This window comes from Lates calcarifer, linkage group LG8 (genome assembly GCF_001640805.2).
Source record: "Lates calcarifer isolate ASB-BC8 linkage group LG8, TLL_Latcal_v3, whole genome shotgun sequence".
NCBI classification, from domain to species: Eukaryota; Metazoa; Chordata; class Actinopteri; family Centropomidae; genus Lates; species Lates calcarifer.
The window spans coordinates 16,000,449-16,014,488 of record NC_066840.1 but is presented as its reverse complement, the minus strand read 5'-3'; the positions used below and the strand labels follow the sequence as shown (position 1 = coordinate 16,014,488).

The window sequence follows — 14,040 nt, the reverse complement described above, 5'->3', positions numbered from 1 at the left end:
ATCCTCACTCTCACCTTTTTCTAAGACTGAGAGTAAGATGTTTATCCCTGTGGACTTCGGATGCAAGCGGCCGTTTAGTCTCAATGACACCGTTTATATAAAAGCTGGCATCTGTGTTGTATAACAGCATGGACACCTTCTGGCCATTTAATCAGGGATGTGTAATTGCAATGGATCAAATTAGAGGGTTAAGTTTACAGGCTGCAAGTATTTACTTTGGGTTAAGAATGAGTCATCTTGATGTAATTCCTCTATTCATTACCAAAGAAGGAGACGAGTGAGGCCAATACACAAGTAGCACAAAAGTGTGTCAACTTAACCAGGCAGTCCACATATTGTAAACAGCAGAAATAATGTCAGGATCATTAATAACATTAAGTGAAGAATCCACTGCAGACCTGCCTCCGACACAGAGAGGTCATATTTAAGTGTCAGTGCTTGTGGATGCCAAAAAAAAAAAAAAAAAAAAAGTTTCATTTTCTTCATGATCCCGTTTGCTTCGAGTTCAGGGCCAATGAGAACTTTTCTGAGAGAGCTTGTAAATTCCTAGTTGAGGTCATTGTTTATGAGAGCTTACAGAGGTTTGGCTCATGTCCTGAACGATGTTTTTTTTCTCTGCTCCCTCTGTCCTTTAAAGCTGCGTTGCCTCCGCAGATTTTACCTCTCGGCCAAACCCACCGGACACGCTGCTGGCTGTCGAGTGAAAGACGCTTCATCTGTTCGCTTTTTGGAAAGAGGTGAGTCCAGACCACAGCTGGGTTCACTCACATTATCAGGTAATTCACTTCAGGTGATATTAAACATGTAACGCGACAGGAAAAAAAGTATAAGAAGGATGTTATTTGGTTCACTTAAGAGCAGTTATGTCAGAAGGGTAATCGCAGCTGTCTAATCAGAGTGACATATCCGACATACTTTCGGTCTAATGTTCCGTCACACAGAACTAAAAACTAAAAACTATTGAAATAAGTGCGACAAATTTCTGAGTGCACCTGATCATTTTGGGCACTGTGGTGTTGCGCTGTGCAACAGGTGATGCGCTGCAATAGCGCTAATTTTGAGCTATTTATATTTATGTCCATCATACACACTCATGTTTTTCTATTTTTAATTTGTGAGAGCAAGTTAACTTTTGACTCTTGGACTTTTTATTTCAGTGATAATCCTTTCCAGTTCTATTTCCTGTCTGTGTTTTCTTTCTTTTTTTTGCTACTTTATACATGTCCTCTACTGCGGAACATTGTACTTTTTACTCAGTTTCACAGCTATAACTGCCAGTTAATTCTCAGATTAAGAGTATAGATACAAAACATATGCTCACTTCATAAAATATGAAGCAGTTAAACTTAGCATCACACCCAGCTACAACGTTAAAGCAGTGTTTACATGTTAATGCCTCATAAATATTGATGTAATCATGTTACATTGATATATAAATCTTCATTTTGAATGTAGAACTTCGTGGTAGTACTACGTTTGCTAAAGTAAAAGAGCCCTACTTCCTCCACTACGCATAACCAATAACTCATCAGTTATGATTCAAATACACTGGGGAAAAAAAACATAGGAGTTAGGCACTGTATCATAGTACAGTATGTAATGTAACCCACTGCAACAGCCTTGTCATAAATAAACCTACTAATGAAGCTTATGGTGTTAAGTATTGTTTGACAGTGTCTGGGAGGTGTCATCGTTATAGTGGGACTGTTGTACTGGACTGTGCCACATATTTTGAAAAGCCCTCATACTGTCTAAACGTAAACCATACAATGTGATGCAATCCAACACAACATGGCAGTAAATAGTTGCAGGACTAGTTGCTGCAGTAAATCTGTATCTGTAGATATAGCTCAAACAATATATACGTTATTGTGCTGCAGTGATGCTGGTGTCTGTATAATGAACAGCAGAGCCCGAAGGTAAAATGAGAAACTGTTAAAACATACATCAGCCTACTGCCTCCTCCCTTTGGGTTTGGGCAGCTGCCAAACCAAATGCATGATGTCATTAAAGAGACCTGGAGATTATGATCCTTTCTCTGGCACACTGGACCTCCTTGTGGCTCCAGTATGACTTCACCATCCTTCAAAAGCTATAAAAACTTTGTACGTCACTGAGTAATAAATTAACCCACTTTCAAGTTGAAAAGGCTGCTCTTTCCTTAGAGCTCGCTTTTTATTTTCATGTAGCAATTTATAAATCACATTAAAGACTATAATATGTATAATGGACGTGTTTTATTTTTAAAATTTGATGTAAAATCAGCACAAAGGCACTGTACAAATCCATCAGCGCAGTTACAGATTATTCATTCATAAAGCCTTGTATGTGGTGTATAATTTATAGCAATCTTCAGTGAAGCTGTTGTGAGTCAGTGCCTGTGAGGTCTCCTCTCCATCAGGCCAGCAGCAGGATATTTGCCACACTGAAGCGACTGCATGGGAACTTTGGTGCCTGCAGTTTATTCAGGCAGAGACGTGCTTTTGTTGAGAAGACCGTTTCATCATTTCTTTTATTCTTGCAAATGGAGCAGAGCGACAGAGAAAGAGAGAGAGAGGGGGAGAGAGGGTGTGGCTGTGTGTAGATGACTGAGTTGATGAAACACATGAAACGGCACACTCACCAGCTCAGCACAAGACTCCTAAATAGGCAATGCTGCTTGTCTGTCTGTGCGGCCTGAGTGAGGCAATATCCTCTCCTGTGGATGCAGAACCGCTCGTCCTGTACTGATGTTTCTCCTCTTCAGCCAGGGGAAAGCCTCAGCTGAAAGGCACATGATTGCTTTGTGAATGAACAAGGAGGAAAGTGAGAAAGAAATGAAAGGGTTGGATCCCTTATGTAAGATTTCTAAAGAGAAGAAGCCAGTGCGTTCATGATTTCATGCAGTTATGGAGGAGGAAGAAGTTCTCAGTAAAAGTATGAATACCACAGTACAAATTTATTCTTAGAAGTAATAGTCCTGCATTAAAAATGTCACCTAAGTAAACACATTTAAGAGTATTATCAGCAAATTGTACTTATCCCTCTGGAGTCAATACTCATTTAATTTTTGCTGACTTTCATTTTTGTCTTTGGTCAGCACATTTTAAACTCTCCTTACTCCACATGCATGGTGTCCTTTTTTTCAGCACAGACTCAACTAAAAATGTTAATACTTCTTTAATATTTCTTTATTTCAAACTTCTCTGTGGTCTACAAACATAAATGAGATATTGTTTTAAAGCCCCCTCAGCTTGTCTCTAAATGATGTATAAATAAAGTTATCTTACTGCAGATAACACATGCTCATTGTGTTTACCCATCGATAGAAACATAATACAAATACAAATATAAAAATGGCCCCATTCAGAGAATTTACAGTATTATCACTGATGCATTACCATGTAAGAGCCATTTTATTGTTGTAGCTGGTCAATGGAGGAGGAGTTAATTTGAACTACTTTAGGTGTAGGTCTATAACAAATCATATTATAGAGGCTGATAATCTGTTTTGTATATCAGATAAAGTATAAACATAATGGAGCAAAATGTAAAATACTCAGTAAAGTAATACTATGTCAAACTTGTACTTGATTAGAGTACCCGAGTAAATGTACTTTCCATAGCTGATTTCATGTGTCCCTAAAAACAAGCTCTTCTATCTTTATGCTAAAACTGCCCAAGCTCAGTCTGACACAGAGTGAGAAATGATACATGGGTTATGTAACTGAAGCTTCACTGTTAAGTGCAGTCTGCTGGCCCACAGTGGGAGGATAAAGGCCGTAAGATACAAAAAATAGTGGGGGTTTTTTTGGATCATTTTTATGGTGTAACCTGGTATCACACTGACTCTCTGAGGGTTGAGTGATGCAAGTCTTGAGAAAAATGCCATGTGTCACACAAACTGACGTGCCCTGTCTGTGAAGAATTTATGTTTTATGACAGTTTTTATGTATCCTTACTGAAATGTTGAACCCATAGTCAAACTCACTGGATCTTTTCTTCTCTGTAACATCTTGCTCCATGCATCAGCAGAATGGACTGCCTTTTTCAGTGTTGAAGGGCGAGAGTCATATGAGACTAGTGAGAGCTGAAGTGCTGTTGGCCTACAGTGAGGGCTTTATCTGAAAGTGCTTGTGTGTGTGTCTGAATGTTTGTGTGTTACCAACACTCCTATCCGAGCCATATCCTTTGGACAGGAGTGTTAGTGTGTTGATAGAGCTCCCCTCGTGGCCTTTTGTCCACACATATTTGACCTCAGAGTGTCTGGGTCTTGCAACCACGCCCTTGATTTCTTCCTTTCTGACCTTATGTCCGTGTTGTAATACAGCTCTGTGTGCGAACAAATGACAGCGTGTGTCTTGTTGCTCTGTTTTTCTGTGTGTGTGTACATGGTGAGTCACTGCTCCCCTGACAGAGACAGTGTGGCTCAGTCTGTCACTGGTCTGTCTGCCCGCTAACCAGATTTGGAGGGTGACTGAGACGCATGGATGTCCAGGGCAAGGGTTCACGTCAAGAAACAAGCTCTCAAACACATATACACTAACAGTAACCATAACAGTGTGAAGAGGCTGGTTGCTTCCTCCAGTCATACTGAGATATTTGCTCTCATTTGTTCAGGAAGTACAGGTCAGATTTCCTGTTTCTGTGTGTCTCAAATCTAGAGGTGACAGATGGCATGCTTGTAGCCAAGGAGCAACACATAACAAACAATTCATAGTGTGCACTGCATTTCATGATAGCTTTCAAAAGCATATACTTTATGCAGCGACAGTTTTAAAAGCCTTATGCCTCTTTTTCCTAAAAATATAAAAATGGCAAATTCGTCACATCACCAGCTACATAATTAACCCAGATTCTCATATTTGGAAAAAATATATTTTTAGTTGTGTTTATTTTTCCAGATGATCTGAGGCTTTGGAGATGGCAGGTGGGGAGGTGGGTGCTACATTCTAGCTTTATTGTCTGTCAGGACAACAGTCACTGGGAGTTAACAGGGTCACCAGATGAGATTGTTAATATGCAGTGCACAACGTGAGGCCAGATGTAGTTTATATCAGAAAATCAAAACAGGAAGACAGTAGATTAGCAAACATGTCCTGCAATTTAAAAAGCTAATTAGCTACAATAGCAATAAATATACTCAAGTGGAAATTTGGCTGTTTTTCCCACAATACTGAGAAAGATAAAGTGTTTCTTGATTTTATTGTTTCACCGGTTGGATTTTTGGTGGCGTTCATACATAAAAAAACATGGGAAATTTCCTCAGGAAACACTTTCACTCAACACTTGATATTTGGCTGGTACAGGGTAATATATTTCCATATTTGTTATATACAAATTACTGTATGGCAAGAAGAGGGAAATGTCTATTAGAACATAAAACCAGGTGGTTACCAAGTTTGTTTTGTGTTGTTTTTAGTTTGATTAAAATGATTTGTCGTCGACCATATGGCTGTAAACCAGTGCATTACTCCATCAGTTAGTATTGTTAGTTTGGAAAGAATCTTATCACCTATTCAGTCTTTCCAGACCTCAAAATCTCCACAAGTCCAACACTGCAGATTATCTTGGAGCAGAGAGAAATTAAATTGAAACTGGACTATGTAAATGAGTAAATGAGTATGTAAAGACATATTGGAGGAAGAACAAATTTCCTGTTGTAACACGCAGAGCTGTTCATCTGTTAGGGAGGTTTTTGTAGGCTGGGAGTCATGGCGCCTTCTTGCACATTAATTAGTCTTTGTGGGTTTAGAGTAATTGGGAGACAGATTATAAAAGGGGACAGATGTAATGTTGTGTTCCATGGTAATGGACCAAATCAAATCTGTAATTACAACCAGATGCCCTTTAAACAACTGTGCACAAACACACACACACACACACACACACACACACACACATACACACACATACAAGCTAGCTCACTGTATTGATTTGTTTGGTGTCTAATGTATGAAGAAGGCCATTTAATATAGTTAGAAATGAGTCTTTCCTTTGAAAGCTGAAGTATTATGGTTCTGACTGAGGTCAGTGAGTTTATTGTGAGTCTAACAAACTGATTTATTTCCTGTCTTAGCCGGGCTCTTGAGGCTCTCAGTCTCCTCTCATTCCCATAATGATCCTATATTTCTGTATTTAAGCTCATCTGACTCTAAAGGTCCAAAACCAATCAGTGTAAAGTGCCGTCTGTAGTGCCACATTTGCTGCACTGCAGAATAGATAATGATAATGATGATAATGATAATCCTGATGTAGTGATAGAAACAGTAATATTTAAGTGAATTTAAAGTGCTGTGATTATTATTATTCTAACTATGAATCAAATTACTGTGTTTAATGTGTTTACTTTCATAGGGACAAACACAGATAGAGTTATTGTTTGACTCTGCAGCTACCTTCAGCTCCACAGAGATTTTAAGAGTCTTTGAATCAGAACTCAACTCTCACGGCATAATTTTTAGCCACAGTAAACAAATGTTTGCAGTAAAAAAGCTCTAAAAAAATCACTGTACACTACCTGCTCAGCACCAAATAGCAGACAGAAACAGGTATCAGCTAGCTGGTGAACACAATGGAGCATTTATAGCAGTTAAAGATCAGTCAGCGGGAGCTGCTACTACATAACCGCTGGATGGGTAAAAACTGTTAGCCAACAAGTTCACCATATCAACTTTAAAGGTGACGAGAGGCTGTTCACAACTTGTTTATACTGCCCCCAACTGGCCAAAACAACTGTTGTCGCAGGTGAAATAGCACTTGTTTTTTTTTTTTTTTTTTTTTTTGTTTTTTTTTTTGCTTCCCTTTTGCTTTTCTATCAGGAATACACAGGGTGTTTCTTTGAGCTTTAATGGAAATATTCTCTCTTGGAATAAAAAAAATCACCAAGTGAACAGAAAAGAATTCATCAATAATAGTAATTTTCTTTTCTCCCATTCTAAAATATCCTACTCTGGCTCACTTTAAAGCTAAGTTTTCAGCATAGCACACCATCACCTGGAACATGTGAATTATAGCTGTATATTTACATCCACACACACAGCTGAGAATATAAGAAGAGATACAATACTTACATAACACTGCACCACACTTTGTCTTTCCTCAGCTCAGTCAATAATATCAACTTGCTCCTCCTGAGTGAGTCATCCCTTTGAGTTATGATGTTAAGTGATCCAACATGTCATCTGTACATGATCTGAACACTCTAACAAAACTTTTTTATGTCAGGGCAGTGGGAGTATCTGTTATCTCTTGTGGCCATTTTTTACCTTCTGATGTTACAGCAGTGGAATCCAATCTCTATCACCTAATCTATCCCCCTCAGCATCATACTCTCTCTCATCTGCTCTATTCTCTAATGCATACCCTAAAAAGGACTGGAGGGGCCTAAGCTTGGATTTGGACATGGGGTCGGGGGTGTGTGGGTCACAGAGGGGTATATACAGACCCCCATAACTTAACGCAGCGTATGGTCTCGGGGTTTGACCTTCTGTGGATGCTACTGTCTCCTCCTGTCCTTGTATTGTCTTTCTTTTCTCCTTCTTCTTTTCCTCCTGACTGGAACCAAACATGACTTTCTACAAACACTCAGGTAAAAATAAGAAAAGCTGGCGATAGCATGGGATTTTAAATAAGTTACTGTATTATGTTTTGTAATAAGTGTAAAATTTGTATATTATTGGTATGTGTAAGCTCAGGAGGAATTGTCATAGATCTAAGGTGAATTTGTAAAAGGATGTTTGACATACTGTTGCTGTCCTGTGAAAACTATGTATCTCCAAAATGTTAACTTTTTTGACAGTGCATTTTCAGATATTGTCCCATAGGATTTGACAGAGGTTTATTTCAGCTTGAGAAGTAGGAGGATTTTCTCTACCCATAAAGGAAGAACTCCCCCAGTTTATGTGCTTCTTTAAAATGAACTTGTTTGAGGGGGCAAAGTTCATCAACAATATAATCTAAATTCAAAGGTCTGCTCAGCTTTTTGGAGCTTTTGCTGGTATTTTATTGATCTGTAACATGTTCAAACAACCTTTGTCAGCAAAATGAATGGCAGCAATGCTTGAGTGCCCAAGAATATAATCTAAAATAGTCAAGAACAGCCCTGCTTTCACCTTTTTGGCAGTGCATTTTCAGATAGTGAAAAGGATTTTAAATAGTTTATTTAGCTTGAGAAGTGTGTGGTTCTGTACCCATAAAGTAAAACTTGGTATAAACAAAGTAAACAAAGTATAAAATCTGAAATTGTCCATTGCTCTAGTTGGAAAGTCCTATTTAAAAACTGTATTGCACTGCTGATTGTGCTATACTGATGCACTGCTACAGACCTGTGCTTTTTCATTTAGATAAAAATGAAACCACATGGAAATGTTTAACTAGTGCATCAAAGCATTTTTTGCTCATGCCTTTACTGTGGTCAGATGACCAATGATTTGTAGTTATACGATATTAAAAGAATTATCTTGTAGTAGAAATCTAGGGTCTTAAAAGGTCTCTTCCCTTTCTCATTTCTTGACACATATTGGAAGGCAAAGGAACAGTCAGATCCAGGGTTTCGTTGCACTCTCTTTTCAACTTTTCTGTAACGCATTTATTTTTTCTGCATAGCACCGTGATAACGAGATGTGATTATGTTAAAAATGACCTGATTGTGTAGGAGGCCTACTTTTACAAGAACACGCTGTCAATGTGGCAGAGAACAGAAAGTTTAGACAATGTAGCTGTTGATTTAGCTGATAGACTCACTGGGTCATTCTGTCCTTGATCCACTCAATCCAGTGTCTGACTCACCCCTCAAACTGGTCTCACTCTGACCTTTTCCCACTAAATGGGACTCAACCCCAAAGGGAGCCACAGTGGTGTACTCCTCTCCCTTCACAGCTGACCATCGGTACATACCACGCCTGTTTGACATGGAGCAGCTGTCATGCAGTTTGTAACAAAAGATTAAAGTACTGGACGTGTCTAAACTGGTGCCACAATAGCTGCATAGTCCCAGTAGTCATCACTCTGCATCCTTCTCCATTTGTCCCCTCTGGAAGGTCAATGTTCTTTAAATAGAGTCCAAGTCTAAAATAGACCTCTGCTGTGTGTGATTTGACATGATTGACTATGTTGGACTGGGTGGGTTTTTGCCTGTTTTACTGCCATTAACTGGAGGTGGGTAGGCGGAGTGGGGTGTGTCAGAACTCAGACTAGTCTTTATCCCTGCTGCACAGCTGCAGATAGTTCTGTTTCTCCAAAGCCCTCCTACATCTATCCATCCACACTCACCGGGGGCACATACCACACTCAGGGAAGCTCATGTCTTTCACACGGCCTTGTAGCACATCCCACCTAAATAGCTGCAGTCCCCTTTCATAAATATTTTCATCGTTCCTATGGTCACTAGAACAAAATGCCATTCCGCCCATTGTTTCCTCCATTGCTGCTGTTGTACTGACCGGATTAAAATGATATCTGTCGCACTGAATAAATCACTTTCGCTAAAGTTCACACACTGTTCAGCTGCTCTTCCTGACATCCCATGAGAGAGACAGAGAGAGGGAGAGAGAGAGAGTGGGGGCTTTAAAGTGATGTAGATAAAGCTTTATATGTCCACACACTCCACCCCTCAGCGCAGTTGTTCCAGGAAACCACTCGGGCCTGCTCCCAGTGGATGCTGCCTGTGATAGGGAGCGCAGGAATGTTGATGAATGAAGACGCAGAAAAGGCAACTCAGTTTACAGTGTTTACGCTAAGAGCCAATAAAATGACCTGGCTAAAATGCAGGCAAAAGAGAGAGGGAGAAAGAGCAAGGGGTGGTGGAGGTCTTCGAGGTGGGGGGTTGAAGGGAATGAGCCAGACAGTCTAAAAATATGAGCTAAGCTTTCCAGAGAGAGCTTGATAAAAAAAAAAAAAACTCTGCAGGCCAGAAAGCACACAGACAACAAGCAGACATCTGTGGGCTGCTTTTTTTTCTTCTTTTTTTACATCACTCGCACTTCTCTCAGCGGTTTGGTATGTTGCTGTTAGAGCTGCATCTCACTGTGTCTTAATGGGAAAACACAGAAAAACATAACATTTTCCTCCTCCAATGCAGACTTTGTTGTATTTCTGCATTGATTTGTTCTGCATTGTAAGGTACAAAGGTCAGATATACAGCACACTAACTGCTTTGGGCATCACTTTGCTGCTGATGTGTGGGATTTGTTGTCACTGATTTTTGTTTGTTTTCATTTGTTCTTTTTTCCCTCACTGAATAACTTTTGATCTGTATGATGTTTAAATTGTGTTACTGGATAAAAAATAGATTTGTCATTGCTGATTGGGGCCATCTAGCTCTGACTTGCATTGTTCAGTGAGTCTTGTACGTGTGTTATAAAAGGCAACACTGTCCCCATCTGGTGTCTCCTGGAATATCACCTCGTGAAAGGAGGACAGAAGCTCTGCAAAGTCCACTGTCTGACAATCTTTTGTGTTTTTCCCCACAGGTCCCAAGAGCTATCTCACCTCCACCATGACTGACCGCTTCGACTGCTACTACTGCCGCGACAACCTGCACGGGAAGAAGTATGTGAAGAAGGATGAAAAACACGTGTGCACCAAGTGCTTCGATAAGCTCTGTGCCAACACCTGCGCCGAGTGCAGACGCCCCATTGGTGCCGATTCCAAGGTGAAAAGAGTGTGCGTGGTGGATGAGTGAAAGAAGACATGACCAAAGCATATAAAGATAAAAATGACCACAGACAGGGTCAGGTGAAACTCTGCAACATTTAACATGGTATCCCCCATCTCATCCAGCATCTGTGGGATGCACTGGAACAAACCAGATCCATGGAGGCCCAGAGCTGTTTTGGCAGCTTGAGGGGGCTGTGCTTGGTCTACAACAATGTTTAGGTGTTAGTGGTTTTAATGTTGTGGCTGATGGGTGGGTTTGGACATACATTAAATACACAGTAATCTCTGAAAATATAGGGGGACAATTTTCCATAATGAAACTGAAGCAAAGTGAAAATACTAATATGGGTCTTAAAATGATATAAAAGTGAGTGAAAGAAAGACACTGTATCTACTCGTGTGTGTGTGTGTGTGTGTTTTCACCAGTCATCTCTCATTTGTTCAGAGAGCTGTGTCTGTATCTGTTATACAACATGCCTGTCATCCAGCACTATCCTGTGCTTCCAAACTACTCTCACCACTCAGTCACACTCAGTTAAATGTGTGAAAAAGACGTGTCATTACTACTAATGGGGCTTAAATACTTTATGTCGCATTTCCACCATTTCAAGTCCCCCTAACTCCTTCATGGCTCACCACATCCCAGTTCACTTCATCTCCACTTTAATGCCTGCCACATGGGCCTGTTCCGTAGTCTGGCCCCAGGCCTTAGTCCACATGACGAGTAAACAAACTCCACTTTAATGAGGTTTGAGCGAGAACTCAATGAGGGTAGCCTCTGCTCACCCCTGCACCTTCCTCCCTCTGTGTTCAGGAGCTGCACCATAAGAACCGCTACTGGCATGAGGACTGCTTCCGCTGTGCCAAGTGCTACAAGCCGCTGGCCAGCGAGCCCTTCAGCGCACGGGATGATGGCAAGATAATGTGCGGCAAGTGTGGCTCCCGGGAGGATGGCAACCGGTGCCAGGGCTGCTATAAGGTGGTCATGCCAGGTGGGTTTGCTGTTAATACTTTTGTTTTTTAAAGGCCCTGAAGACCTGTTTTATCCCCTGGTTTCTGATGTGGGCCAGTGAGTGCACAATTTTCCACCAAAGTTGGAACAGTTGTGAGATATCTGTATTTTCATCTGTGCTCATGTTATTGCTGTGAACTGGGCAGGGCTCAGTTGGAATGTAATATCACATATTTCCATTTCTTTCCAATCTGATGAAAACACACCCACACAGTTGCTTATTTAGTCACAAATATTTCATGTTACAGATAAATAAGAAGCATTTGAAACTTTTTTGGGGGGCTTTAAAGAAAGAAAGGGCAGATCACATCAGGGCTTCAACTCTGTATAATCCTCTCTGATGTTTTTGTAATGCTATTTTTGCTGCACCTGTTTTGACCTCTCTCTGGTATTGTCTCTATATAAAGCACTGTGTAATCGACTCAAGTGCTATATAAATAGAGGTTATTCTTACCGGTTATCCTAGAGCTCTAAGAATAGCCAGCTTCCTCATTTGTACCACTCTCATCAAGAAGCGGCCTGCCGGTGGGTCACTCATTGCAAACTGATAATGTGTCTGCAAATTACATTCAAACCAAAAGACCTTTATTTTAAATTTTAATTGAGATCTCAATGTTTCCAAAGATACCAAATATGTTAGGCTTAAATTTGAAGATATAATAATTAAAACATAATGTGGGGTTTGAATATTTCACTCAGTAAAAGCATCATGAAGCTTCAATGAACAAGCTGATACAAAATATATGATAATGTTAAACAGTGCGAATAAAATGATTTCTAAAACAGGAGCATGAATAAACCATAAAGGGGAAACTATACTGTATGTGAAGGGGTGAAAACTCCATTAACTTTCAGTTCAAGTGGCTGTTTTTATGTTGTGTTTGTGTCTCAGGTGCCCAGAACGTGGAGTACAAGAACAAGGTGTGGCATGAGGAATGCTTCACCTGCTTTGAATGTAAGCAGCCAATCCGCACGCAGAGTTTCCTGACCAAGGGCGATGACATCTACTGTGCTCCCTGCCATGATAAGAAGTTTGCCAAGAAATGCTTCCACTGCAAGCAGGTACAAGCACTGATTGTATCAGTGTATGTTTTATGACTGTAAAAAAAATATTCATCAGTTTGCTACTGTTTGCAAGTCTGGAAGAGCTCATGCTGTCACCTACAGCATATCTATATCGTGATCAAAGTGTCTCTCTGTGTTGCTCTCAGCCCATCACCTCTGGAGGGATCAGCTACCAGGACCAGCCCTGGCACTCCGAGTGTTTTGTGTGCAGCACCTGCCGCAAACCTCTGGCACAAACTCGCTTCACTTCCCATGAGAACCACGTTTACTGCGTGGACTGCTACAAGACTGATGTAGCCAAGAAGTGCCATGGGTGCAAGAACCCCATCACAGGTCAGGAGAAATGAACAGAAACCAGTGCTAAAACAATTGTGTAGCTTGACATTTGTTTTACATAATTAATTCTGGGGAAATTTTAAATGTTAGACACATTTTTAGTCATAGTCCTGTCTTTGTCTCCCTAGGGTTTGGCCATGGCACCAATGTGGTGAACTATGAGGGCTACTCCTGGCACGAGTACTGCTTCAACTGCAAGAAGTGCAGCCTCTCCCTGGCCAACAAGCGCTTTGTCATCAGTGGAGATCACATCTACTGCCCCGACTGCGCTAAGAAGCTGTGAACTGCACAGTCAGCTGTGCAGATTATCACTGTTTAAAGTGGAAATTACACCAAAACTGACTTTTAGACTGTTACTGTGCAAAGAAAGAGCATGTTTTCTCATAGAATTCCCCTTTTGGGATTTTTCGAGTGTGAATTTAAGATCTCATAAATGACAGAAACTTTACTCTGCTTCTGAATTTGCATAAAATTGTCATAACAGTCAATTTTGGTGAACCTTCTCTTTACGAAGCTGGCATTTCAACTAAATATGCACTAGCTTGAATCATTTATCTACATATACATTACTGCAACTTGTTTTAGCGTCAGGGGTTGGATACTAACATGGCAACAGAATGTTTTTTGTGGGATTGAGATGAGATATGCGCTGTTAGTCTAATCTAATCCAGGATTCTGTGCAGCTTTATGAGACACAAAGCCTTTTCAGTGCCTTACTGGAATCTTTCAGAAAGAATAAAATGCTTTTTAAATGCATACTGCTGCTCATACATACCAGCTTTGATTAATAGTCTGTTCGGTCTCTGAATGCTTGAATGGATTATGAGAATTTTCAAAAAAGTTAAGAGAGTGAATTTAAAATACAAATTAGGTTTTTGAGATTGATGCTGAAATATGTATTCTCATGTACTCAAGACTTTATGAGTGAACAAGAATAAAAGAGGAAGCGATATGAAGCCTGTTTTTTTCTTTACAGAAAGAAATTTGAA

At 40.2% G+C, this 14,040-nt stretch overlaps 1 protein-coding gene across 3 annotated transcripts; it reads left to right on the top strand.

Annotated features, from left to right (window-relative positions):
* The first annotated feature begins 568 nt into the window (after positions 1 to 568).
* fhl1a (four and a half LIM domains 1a) lies at positions 569 to 14,007 on the top strand. 3 transcript variants are annotated; one of them, XM_018660248.2, is made up of 6 exons: positions 569 to 737; positions 10,452 to 10,633; positions 11,453 to 11,630; positions 12,543 to 12,712; positions 12,862 to 13,048; positions 13,180 to 14,007. In XM_018660248.2, the coding sequence occupies exons 2-6, from the start codon at positions 10,478 to 10,480 to the stop codon at positions 13,332 to 13,334; spliced, it is 846 nt and encodes a 281-aa protein (XP_018515764.1). In that variant the 5' UTR covers positions 569 to 737; positions 10,452 to 10,477; the 3' UTR covers positions 13,335 to 14,007. The 3 variants fall into 3 exon arrangements, with proteins under 3 accessions (XP_018515764.1, XP_018515763.1, XP_018515765.1); XM_018660247.2 differs by having other exon boundaries at positions 612 to 776; XM_018660249.2 differs by lacking the exon at positions 569 to 737 and adding an exon at positions 7,407 to 7,570.
* Positions 14,008 to 14,040: the final 33 nt, after the last annotated feature.